This window comes from Lepisma saccharinum, chromosome 15 (genome assembly GCF_977018435.1).
Source record: "Lepisma saccharinum chromosome 15, izLepSacc3.1, whole genome shotgun sequence".
NCBI lineage: Eukaryota > Metazoa > Arthropoda > Insecta > Zygentoma > Lepismatidae > Lepisma > Lepisma saccharinum.
Window position 1 is genome coordinate 38,073,261 of NC_139243.1, and position 13,113 is coordinate 38,086,373.

At 37.3% G+C, this 13,113-nt stretch overlaps 1 protein-coding gene across 1 annotated transcript in view; it reads right to left on the minus strand.

Annotated features, from left to right (window-relative positions):
* Nucleotides 1-13,113, minus strand: part of LOC145999455 (centromere protein X-like) — a 39,448-nt gene that overhangs the window by 9,739 nt on the left and 16,596 nt on the right. The window contains exon 2 of the mRNA XM_083136413.1: nucleotides 395-589. Coding sequence (XP_082992539.1) covers nucleotides 395-589 — 195 coding nt within the window. The remainder of the gene's footprint in view (nucleotides 1-394; nucleotides 590-13,113) is intronic.

Sequence of the window (13,113 nt, forward strand, 5' to 3'; positions counted from 1 at the left end):
ATAGCATAACCAGATGTAGGTAGCATGATTTAAATTTCAACTTTTGTGTATTAGGAGGGATTACTGTACGTTTTAAACAACATATTAAAATTTTACATTAACCCATTGACATAATGCTAGATAGTTCCTCCTTCAAAAAAAAAAAAAATGTATGGAACAGTTTTCCTAGAATAAATCCTGGAACCAAACACCAACTGTTCATATTTCATTAGTGTAGAGACTAGCCATGTAAGGTTACATGTGTATGTAAATTGGTAGTGTAAAATTGAAAACATTCTGGGGAACCAGAATAAAACACAGCAGCAACAATATATAAAAAAAACTTTCATAGTAAAATTTACTGTATTGTTTTGTAAAATAGAAGATGGTGTTTTAAAATCACCTGTAAACATACCAACTGTAACAAGACCTTTTCAACATGGCTTGCTCGAACAACATCTGAACTTTCTCTCGTAGCTTGACGGGCACATCTTAGGCCAGCTTCCAATGCCACAACTCTCACCAACTCAGCCACTAAACACGAGAGTTCATCTGTTACCCGGGTTTTAGGATCTGCTAGCCATAGCTTCAGAACTTCTCTTACTGTAGTCTGAAAAATAAAAATGTGTGTATGTGTTAGAGTACTGCATCGGACCACTTTCGCTTACTCAAACTCATTCAAATCTTCTACGCTTGAGTGTGCTACGCTTGAACGTACTGCACTCGCAGTGGAATGATTGGCATCATCCCGTTTTTCAGTCTAATAAGCATCACTGTCAACATAAAACCCATACATGAAAGGAAACCACTCTACGCAATTACAATTCTAAATAATAATTTTGTATATTATGTAAGACACAAATACAGCCCATATGAAAGTATGCAATATCTACAGACCGAAACGTAAAATAGACACACATGCTGACAGACCTGCCTAAGCAATTACAAATATCGTATCACAGTGCCAGAAGAATGTGTACACGTACATCTTGTTCGCTTACCGAAAAGGATAATCATATTCTGCAAAATAATAAAATGCAGTTATAACATTCAATTGAACATCATTTCAACGTGAAAATAATCGTAGAAATATAAAATGTCAGTCTAGTTAGTTTCAGCCCATAATCATTTATTTCATTTCCACATATCTCGGTACGTTATACAAAACTGCATTTTAACATTGAGATTATGACTATGTTCACTTATTTTTAAATTTCACTTCGTCTTTTACTTCACGATCCATATTTGAGGTTCACTACCATAGACAAATTACGGAAATATGTCTACTAATAGGGTTCGAGAGTTAGAGTGTATTTCGCTCGTTCGGTCATTCTTCGCTCGAGTAGAAGAACTATCGGTTCTGCATGCCATCTAGCATTGCTCGTACGAACTATTTGCCACTCGAGCGAAAAATGCTCATTGCATTACTCTAGTGTGTGTCATGTGCCAATGTGCATTAGGCAAGGGAGGGGGGCTAAACACTATATCACATTTCAAAAGCATTTATGGCTAAAAGGTTGCATTATGCCATAAAAAAATTTAAATAATTTTAATGAATGTGCACCAAGTGCATCAGCTAACAAAATTTAAAGACAATTTTATTTTTATTTCTTTCATATACGTATGATGATTTTTTTATTGTACTGAATGAAAAAGTGTGAGGATAGCAAAATTTGCATGTTGGTCATGGATTGATCGATTGATTTGCTTTATTTTATTTGGCTATTTGTGCCACTTTTGGCTAATTTGCGAAGATGAACATGAGCGATGATATGATGAAATTGATGAATGGGCACTCGCAAACATCCATGCCCAGGCTGGGATTCGAACCCAGGACCCCTGGCATCGTAACACGATATGCTAACCACTCCGCCATGGGGGCCAGCTGTTGGTTATGGAGAGTGAGTGAGGAGGACAAAATTCCCTTGTTGTGGTGAAAATTGAAATTCCTACCTAAGGAATGTAGTATCAAGTGTCACGGTGAATGTTAGTACATATGTATCTTTTCATGTTTAGTACCAAGAAGATACTGCAATGTACCCAGTCTTATCATAACTATTGTAACAAGGTTTTGAATGAAATAACATACTGGGAAGATACTTGAAGATATTGTAATATCCCACGGATATATTGTGTACACAAAGCACTAATCATTGTTCAAATTGACCACCTTTGACTCACACATATAGCCAGAGCTCGGAAAATCCTGGTCGCGAGGTCGCCACGGCGACTTAAAATTTCAGCCTGGCGACTGTGATCTTTTGCTGTAATATGTACAAAATTTTAACGATTCTAAGTTCAAATTGCAGTAGAGCGTAAGTTAGTAAATGATTTTTTTTTCTTTTATCAACGTTGTGAACATTCCATAGAGTCAGTAACAATTTCTTACCCTTTGTCCCCCAACACCCCATTTCCTGCTTTCTCAAATAATTTAGCGATGTTTTGAATACTGTGATGCTCAGCATCTTATACAGTGTGTTTCAAAAGTCGCACAACCCAAACTTTGGAAATGTATATCATGAAAACCGTAAGAAATATTTACACTGGGTTTTCTGCATTATAAAGCCTCATCCATTGAGATATTTTTCAATACTTAAAATTCAGTTCACTCCTTACAAAAAATTATATAAATTAATAACTGACGGAAAGCAGCATTCAATTTTTTCCAGAAATGAACTTCTGAGTAAGAAAAATATGTAAGAAATGATCAAAGGGTCATAATTAAACATTTGATGACTGATGTCATGTCAGTCTGTCATTTGCGACAAATATTGGTCATGTGCAACATTTGATGAATTTTTGACTGGCGATTTTATGGGTTGAGTGAAAAGTGCCATTTTTGGGACATATCTCCATATATGGCAACACTAGCAAATATTGCCAACAGTCGCATGCAACATGTGTTTAACTATTGGCTATACATTTACGTGAAAAATCGTAAATCAAGATTTTGTGCTGAAATAGGACTCTTGAGAGAATTATAGACTGCCCCTGATTACATTGAATTCTCTTCGCTCACTTTTGCCGCTACTGTGCCTGTTTTTTTTTTTTTAATTGATTCAGCATGGCGTATTCATTGAAGCAGTGCGTGTGCATTGCTGAAGAGTATTTTACTACTCATCACACACATGTGCAAGGGGTTTTCCAATAAAAATGCCCTGCTTCTTCTGTACCTCACAAAGCAACTGTTTTACAACCAGTCAAACACCAACAAATTATCCCACAAATTGTTTAAGAGTTGGAATTTATTGTTGAAAATCAGTACTCAGATGTTTTCAGCAAATTAACAATGTTTTTTTAAAAAATAATGTAATTGCATTTATTTAGATAAATGCTAACATAAATTTATGAACCCAGTGATAGCCTACAGGATTAGTTTAGTGCAGAAAACCTGGTGTAAATATCTCTTACGATTTTCATGATATACATTTTCAAAGTTTGGATTGCATGACTTTTGAACCATACTGTAGTATGCACTATTGCTATAGCCTGACAAGTTAAGTCCCGATATGCGCAGATCGCTGCGGAGCACTTCGTATTACGTCATCCTCCCCACCACTCTTCTACTCACTGGTCTGGCGTTGAGAGTACCAGTGGTGCCAACTCAGCAAAATTAAGCTAAAACAAATATGACAAACAATTTTCACTGTTAAGCCTGACGGTGCATGCAGGCTCCTATTATATCAGTGGTTCATTTTATTTAATCCGGCCTTTGAAAATGAGTGCGGTGCGCCGATCGTAAACTGTAGTATTACGCACGTGCGTTAAGGTTTATAACGAAGAGAAACTACAGGGCGAATGACTTCATTTTCTGAATGCGACATCAAGCAGTGTCCAGTTTTTTTTGTTTTATTATTTTTTTTTTAACCGAGTGGGGTGGTGGCTCGTTTGTTTATCGTACAACAATCACCACGAGAAGGCAATCTGATAACACGCTTGCCTGTGTTCTTTTCTAAAGCATTGAAATGTTCATGCTCTTTACTCTTGGCTGCAAGATTCTTACTTTAAGAGATGGACTTATGGACGAGCGTGTAGATGAATTGATAATTAGACTTGGTGAAGCCGATTCAGACACGAACACAGATTGATCGGTAGACACAGACTCGGATGAGTGGGAGAGTGAAACTGATGAAGGAGAACTGGAAAACATTTAGAAGGTGATCTCAGTTCTATCGTTTATATATTTTTCATTTTTCTATAATTTTATTTCATACATTTCTTATGCTGGTAAGAAATATCCCTAATATAACTTAATTCATTTAAGGTTTAAAGGGAAAATATCAAAATGTATTTAGAATTTAGGGCAATCAATAGGTAGCGTAGGTGACGGGATACTGATTCATGCCTTTCACATTCAAATTTCGTTGAAAATTCTCAGAGGATTCAGCTCCCTCCAGTTTGCAACACTGCGAATGAACGTTGCCGCAGACAATGGAGTGGGGAAATGTGATGTGAGGTGCGCAAACAATGGATTGCATCGTCTTGTTTTTAAACTTGTCAAGTTATAGTAGGTGGTTTCATCCAAAAACAATTAATTGAATTATGCAATGGTTCAGAAAGCATAATAGGTACAGATAAGTACCTTAGTTAAGCAGTATGCTATTATAGGCACTGTGTACAGCTATATATGTTCTACTGTCACAAACAGCTTTTCTCACTGTGCACTAAATTGGGGTCAAACTAGGTGGACATTTTTTTATTTTTTAAAAGTAGTGGTTTGCAAAATAGTAGTCACGTTTGGTACATAACTTCAGGCAACCTGGTTACATAGCCATTTCTTGAACCAATAGTTTCCTAATGAATAGTTGGCAACTTGCATAACATATATTAATTATTTTTCTATGATAAACTATGGGATAATTGTCAACTATACTTAGCACACATATAAGCAGATAATAGTGCTATATATATATATTTTTTTTTCACTCTGAATTAATGCGGAGGCTGAAAAGCGATTTCTTAAGTAAATTATCCTTTTTTACTCCTTAATCTAATTGCAGTTGTATCTAGATGGAATGTCAACATGCTACTATCTCTGAAAGCATAGCGATCCCACCCAAAATAAATAAATTTAAAATCTCTCAACAACACATATTTCTCATTCTAGAGGGAGTCTGAAAAGTCCCGCACCATAGGCAAAATCACAGTATTTGTTCAATGTGCTCTCAGTTGAGTTCCACACATGTTTGTAGGTAGAATCGCAAATTGTTGAGCACACGGAGGACATAATCTGGGGTAATGGCTTCGCATACGTCCTTGATTCTTGTGTGAAGATGAGACATATTGTGAATCTTCAAGCCGTACACCAGAAATTTAACATGCCCCAGAAAGCACAGTCCAATGGATTAAAATCCAGTGAGCATGGGGCCCGTTCGCCGGCTCCTCTGCGACCTATACACTGTTCCGGAAATCTGAGTAGGTTAAATTTTACCATTTTGCCTGTGGTGCGGGACTTTTTGGACATCCTGTATGATTCGTTAGAAAGTTCTGCTTCTGATAAGCTTATAATAATTATGTTGCCTTGTAATTAAGTGTGTCGTGCCTCCTTATGTATGAAAAAAAGTAAAAACAAACAAACGAAAATATTATCTGTGCTTCCAGAGAAATGGACTGCTAGTGCTTTGCTGCTTACATGGTAATTCATGCATGGACCTGCAGGCATCAATAGCTTAAACTAAACTTTCTACCTCCCCCCTCCACTTTTCACCACCTCAATAAGTTTTCTGAAGGCATGGATCAACTAAGCTAACTACTACAACAATGTGGTTTACAGTGGCGATGCATGACATTTTTACGTAACTGTAAGACTTACCAATCGTCAGGGCCAATCTTTCAACCAGGGTGGAATTCCTACATTCATAATGATGATAACAGTGTTCATACATGACATGTGAAGTAGATATGGCCAAATCCATTTTTTCTAAGGAGTATATGATCGCAAAATAAAGAAAACAAAACTTTCTTAGTAAATTCTACCAGAAAATATGGAAATTCCGAAATTCGGATTGCTTCCAAATCCAGGTAGTAAAATTTCAGAATCGAAATTTAAAATTTTCCGGAATCCTGGTATTTTTTGCCATTCCTGGTGTGTAAGATATGTTAGCGAAAAGGTTCTGTCTGAGTATGTCTGTCACCTCGAGAACAAAAATCTTGATCAGTCTTGTCATTTGTAACAATACAAAACAACATGAAGTACTTCGTGTTTTGTAAAGCAAGAACATTTTTTTCCAAAATCAATATTTGAACTGCTGGATCCGAAAAAATACTATGAAGGAAATACAATGGATCCAGAACTGCTTTCTTTTTCCAGTTCTTTCTAGCACTAAGTGTGGGGAAATTTATGCTTTTGCTTGCTTATATTTTTTCTTATGCATGTATTCTGTGTAAGATGCTCTTCAAAATGTGTTTTTCTCTTAAAAACAAGAGCGTTGCATGCTTTACAGTGCTGGACATTCTGAGATGTTCATCTTGATGACGTCACAGAAACCCTGCTGTTTTTTGTAAACAAGGGGGCTGAAAAAGGTCTCCTATGACCAGACCTTCAAGAGCGAGGAAAAAGCGGTCGAAGGACTTTGGATTCGCAGACCTGCAGCGATGACCTGAGCCACCTGACACCACTGCACTCAACAGAAAATGTAGCGGGATGGTTGGGCACAGGGTATAGATGCACTAAACTTAGCGAATCTCTTGCATATTTCTGTTTCCTGGTATCACTTGACTAATTTTGCTCAAATATGCGAATATTCTGACTTATTATTTTTACTTCTTCTCTAAAATATTTAAAAAACAATATTTTTAATATTTTGCTTTGTCATCGCCACAAAACTGGTGGTATAATACATTTACGGCAGATTGAACTCCTTGGACAGAGACATAATTTAGTGAAAGAAACTCTTTGTGTATACCTGAATGAGATTCCTTCAATAGGAGTTTCTGGCATGTCAAAATATTTGAAGGGGTACAATTTGGATTGAAGGATTTAGGAGGGTGAAACGTACTTTGGTCAAAAGAACATGATTTAACTACCAATAAGTTCACATGAAAGACTCGAAAGCATACACGTGATGCCTCTCAGGGTATGGGGTAATATCTCTCTTCGTTCGTTGGTCAAAACAAATCAAAGTCAAGTGTTCGCTAAGAGAAAAGAATTATATTTTACGTCTTAGCAAAATAAATACTTATGTGCATAAAATCCACTTCAATCAAAGAAATCACAGCTTCTTACAATTCAACTTAACCACTCTTTTAAAACTCAAAGCCCGAACTCCTAAGTCAAGACAAAAGACACTCGTAATTCCCATGGCAACAGCTCTTAACAAGATAATTATATACAGGTTAGTCACTATCCTGACATTATCAGTGATAGGTAAATTACAGTAATTGATATTACAAAAACAATAAACATTTGCACAAGAAAAGATAATTAATAACAATAGATATTAACAATAAATATTTGTGCAATGGGAAAGGACGTGTCAATTGCCCCCTCCGAAGAAAAATCAAAATCGACGACGAACTGGAAAACTGTCAACAGTCTAGGAGATTTTGGTTTCAATCTCTGGAAAACAGTTTACAATTCTTCATGTATTTAGTTCACAAGTTCTGACAAAACTGGACGTTTGAAGAAAGATTCATTTTTTTTAGTACAGCATGGGACTTCTGATACATCATAAATAAACTATGACACTTCATACAACTAAGAAGACCAGATCAAATAAACATTCAGCAGCCTATTCAAATATGCTCTCGTTCTATAACATGTCGTAACCACAAACTCATAGAAAACGTTTCCAGTGCCAGGCCTTTCCAAAGACACCTTCCTATTGATCGTGAAGATTTCAACTTAAATCGGTACTTCGTTCCATTTTCAGTAATTTTACTGGAATCAATCTTCTTTTTCATATCTCTTGGTGAAGGAATCCATTACTAATGGCTAGCTTTAAATTTCCGGACCCTTATTTACTTGTCTACGGAATTATTCTCTTCTAGCTCCTTTTAAATTGACACTCCGTCCACCATTAAATATAATATTCTATGTATAAGACTGATTTCAGTTTTATACTTTCGCAGAAACGATTAACCAACAGCAGATCTTATTGTAAATCTTTTATAATTAAGATTTCCATGAGAATGGTGCTTTCAGTAGTTTCGAACACTGAGTTACGCTTGCCTACAAATTCAAGTTCTGAATTCTAGTTCTAGCTCACTGAATTTTTATACTTAACGATCTGCCTTAATTTACACATAAATTCTGATTTGTTACGAATATCAGCATAATATCTTTGTCACCAGACTGTAAAATCTCTCTTCTTGCCACCAGTTCCCTCCAAGACTGCCTAACATAAGGAACGTTTCTATGTCAAGCGAGGGGTGAAATCCTGCACCTGGTCCAGATTAGATCCGGTGTCCCAACAGAAGTTCCTCGTTACTGCCACACTTCGCTGTTGCTCAACGCTGGGATATAGTTCAACAATGTCTGTCTGCACGCGACTGCTCGTCATTTGAGTTCCGGGAGCATTATTGCTATCTCTCGGTGGAGATAAACGTTGTTGACTCGGCGAAGAAAACCCGCTGTTAGGATACGGTCTATCGTAAGGATTACCTCTGGAAGCTGGATATTCTCGTCGTGATCTAAACTGACGCTGTTGACGGTAATTATTTCCATTTCTAGGGTATGGACTCTCAGCTGGGTTACTCCTATTTTGTTGCTGAACTAAGCGAATTCTAGACGTTCTTTGAACATCTCTGCTGTTTTGTTGAGAGCTAGTTTCTCGTCTCCATGTAGACCGCCAAGCATCTTGTTCCTCTGCTTGCTCATATCTCTTAACAAAATCCGCTAAGAGATCCACGGTGTTCGGAGCATGAGCCAAGCACAATTGCTTTACTCTAAAAGGTAGCTGTCCGATGATTAGGTTAACTACTTCCTGCTCGGTGTAATGAATACTCAGATTCCTATAGGCAGAGTACACAGACCAAACATATTCCTCCACATTGTTATCATTCTGCTTATTGTACCGCCTAGTCCTCACAGATGCCAATTCTCTCTCTTTCGCTTCTGTTGAAGCAAAACGCTTCTTGAACTCTCTGCAGAAATCAGAGTAAGTGCGGAAATCGTTCTTATGCGAATAAAACCAGTGATAGGCCTTTCCAGTTAACAAACGTGGAATGATTTCAAGCCTATAATGTTGAGGAATCTGTAGAATTTCAAAGTTTGTATTCAATTCCTTTAAATATATTTCAGCTGAAGTAGCGACAATATTGCCGTCGAACTTTCTCATAGAATTTATGTCTGCCATTCTAGGAGTTACCCCAGTGTGTACCATGCGTGAAGCAGGCTCTCTTCTGTTTCTTCTGCTGCGAGCAGTTGATTCACTGTCTGAGGAGCTGGATTCGTTCATCTTCTTGTACCTCTTTTTCCGTGACGTTTTTCCTTGTAGGTTTGAAGCTTCATCTGAACAGATGGGATAAAATGTCGATCTTCCAGAACCTTCATCAACACGGTGGATTTTAGGATGATCAGTGTTCGTCTGGATCTGTAACCTATTCAGCTGATCAGAAATATGCAGTGATAGAACGCTACATTTTAAAAGTAGCTTCGCTACAGCTACAGCTACTCTTCCAAAATGTAGCTTCGCTACAGCTACAGCTACATTTACCAAAAAGTAGCTCGCTACGCTACTCCTGTTCGCTACTCGCTACTTCGCTACTTTTTGCGCTACTTCTGCATAAAAAAATGAAAACAACCATATGGGTATTAAAAAAAATCCCCTACTACTGGTAAATAGATTCTGTTATTAATTATCATGATTCCAGTCATTCCATAATTTTGATAGCAGTGTTACTTCAGTTACTTATTTTTACTATAGTTTTTGAGAATACCATACCTATGCAAGTGCCATATCAATTCAAATTTGATATATGAATATTGCAATTAGGGTGTTATGCAAATTAATTATTACAACTATACACAAATAAAATTTGGTAGGATTAAATGTTTATGTTCACATCAACATATTTTTCTTGAGAATAAATATTTCATTTTTTATAGACTCATATGAAGTCAGCATTTTGAATGAAAAGTACCTGGAGCCCTTTGACTACAAAAGGGCCCCAGGTTCGATACCCAACGGAGGCACATAGTGGTTAGGATCCAGTCTCGATCAGCTTATCTATGCATAAAATGGACTCAAAACAAAAACTAGGAAAGACGCCAAGTGAGGAGGATCAGATTCTCCTGCTCCTCCATTCCCCACTCTGCTCATCATTCATCATTCTTCCTCGTTCTCACAATTAGCCGAAAGTGGCAGAAAGCGACTATAGATAATAGAATATTTAAATAAACCATTCATCCTCATTGTCATGATTGAGAGAAGTGGAAGAATAATGAGGAGGTAAACAGAAGAGGACAAATGGGTGGTGGACTACTATATCAATGCGTTCGAAGATTAATATGGAACAGGGATGTACCTATGAAACACATACTATGTGCCAATAATTACGTAAGGAGCAGACTTTGACAATGACAGAGAGAGATAAAAGAAAGATGCAGGCAGTTGTACATAAAATTTTTAAGGAGTATATTGGGGAAGACTAGGAAGGGATAGAATAAGGAATGAGGAGATCCGACAGACAGTGGGTGTAGTGAAGCTTCAGGACAGAATAGATAAGGCACAGATGAGATGGTTCGGACACATGAAGATGATTGATGCAGAAAGACTACCAGTAAGAGCTTACAATGCACAAGGAGTGGGAATAAGGCCAAGGGGGAGACCAAGATGTCGGTGGAAAGAGCAGATAGGGGAGAGTGTTAGGAGAAGAGGACAAGATTGGAACACCGTGGAAAGAGAGGACTGGTGGAAGACCAGGAAAAAATGGAGAGGCTTGACTTCTATGCCGACCCAGCCAGAGGCAGGAAACAGCAAAGGATGATAATGATGATGCCATGATTAGCAAAAGTTACAGAAAAGGGACGCAAAAGTAGGAGAAATACATAAATTTGAAAACTAAGTATATTAACTAAAGAAAATTGTCGTTTCTGCAGGAAAGTCAATAAATCGTACATACTTTCTGCAATATGATAAAATTATTGAGGAAACTGTCGTGTAAACCTGAGTGTTATAAACGTATTGTAACTTTAAAATTTGTGAACAAATACTATCGCGAAAATAATTGTAATTCCAGAAACTCTATCATTCTTGTAACAATAATTTCTTGCTGGTGAGATCCTATATACTGACGATGATCAATGCTGTTAACGTACTGAGCCATTTATTGCTGGCACTATTCCCTTGCCAGTGCAGTGGAAAATCCATCGCTCGTTTTTGCACTGCAAGTTGCGTCTTACACAGCAATTAATGACATTTTGGTGTCTCTTACACCATGAATATCCACAGGATTTGTTCCGGGGGTGACGCAAACGAGGCACTTTTTTCCAGTGGTGCAGCTAGCGAGGCATGTTTCTCCCCAAAATAGCGATGCAGCTAAAAAAACGTAGCTGTTAGCAGGAATATATTCATATATGTCAGTTAGTTATATGGATATCTGAATTATTCAGATACTAATTAAATAAATTAAGCAGATATCTTTAATCTACAATCTAGATAATCTGTATCTCCATGTAATAGACTGTCTTTATGAACCTCCTGCAAAATTAAGGGTTTTTGTCGATTTTTTTTCTGACGCTGTTGCCACATTCAAAATTCACCTCAAAATGCTGAGAAAAAATGTAGCTGTAGCGAAATTTTCGCTACAACTACAGGAATTTTGTAGCTTCGCTACCGCTACAACTACAATTTTCAAAATGTAGCGTCGCTACAGCTACAGCTACAAATTTTGTAGCTAGCTACAGTAGCGACACTACAAGTAGCTCGCTACTTCTGACCACTGGAAATATGAACAATTTCACTACAGATATGACCAACATCTGAGGAAAATTTGTCTTGTTTAGTTTCAACTGTTTTCCTCCATTCTTCGTCAGCTTTTCGGTATCCCTCGGTTTCATTTATATTCTCAGCAAGTTTCTCTGCCACTTTGTGATTAATGGTATCTTCTAACTTGTCTGTGATAACAGTTACCTGGTGATTCACATTTTCAAACACTTTCTTTCTGAAACTGCTCTGTTCTTCAGCGATTTCCTTACGAAAGTTACCCTGAGATTGTTCAACCTCTTCTCTCAACAGGGCAATTTTTTTTTGCACATTTGATTCCACTTGTAGAGAGTTTGCTTCACATGTCTGACGAAAGTTAACGATCTCTATTTGAATGCTTTCTTTTATCCTCTGTTGATTTTCTTCCATTTTTACAGTCAAATTGTCCAGTCTCTGTCCCATCTCCAAAGCAGATTCTGTGAGTTTCGAATAACCCTGTGAAAACTTCTCTTCTAAGCGCTGTTCTGATTCCACCAGATTTCTACCACTTTCCTCTAACTTTAAGTTCAAACTGCGTTCCAACATGGCTACATTCTCCTGAAACTTAGCTTCCAGATTGCTGGAACTTTCTCTAATGTTTTCCTGAATTTTAGTTTCCATAGCCCTTGTACTTTCCTCCAACATAATCCGTATTGAAGAAAGCAGGTCTGCTGTAACTGGAACTGACTGCACTTGAGATTCATTTTCTTCAGCCGACGATTTACTTGCACTTCTCAACATCTTCTTATCCATATTCTTCTAGCACAGAATTTCCATCACAAGCACAAATCAATTACTCTTCACGAACACACAAAAATGAACACCACTAACGAAAAACAGATTTCGGGCCCCGCGTTATAGCGCCAAAATATTGAAACGTACTTTGGTCAAAAGAACATGATTTAACTACCAGAGCACTAATAATAAGTTCACATGAAAGACTCGAAAGCATACACGTGATGCCTCTCAGGGTATGGGGTAATATCTCTCTTCGTTCGTTGGTCAAAACAAATCAAAGTCAAGTGTTCGCTAAGAGAAAAGGGTAAATTTCTCGTAAGGGACAGACGGATTTCATCAAATTTACAGTAGAAATTACTTACCGAATGCAGTTTCTTTATACTTCTGGAAGTTCGGGGAAGTGTTTTCTCGCATCGTTCATTGAATTTTGCCGGTAAATCATCTATTTTTCGATATAAATGTGTGACCGATGCACGAAAACTCTTGCATC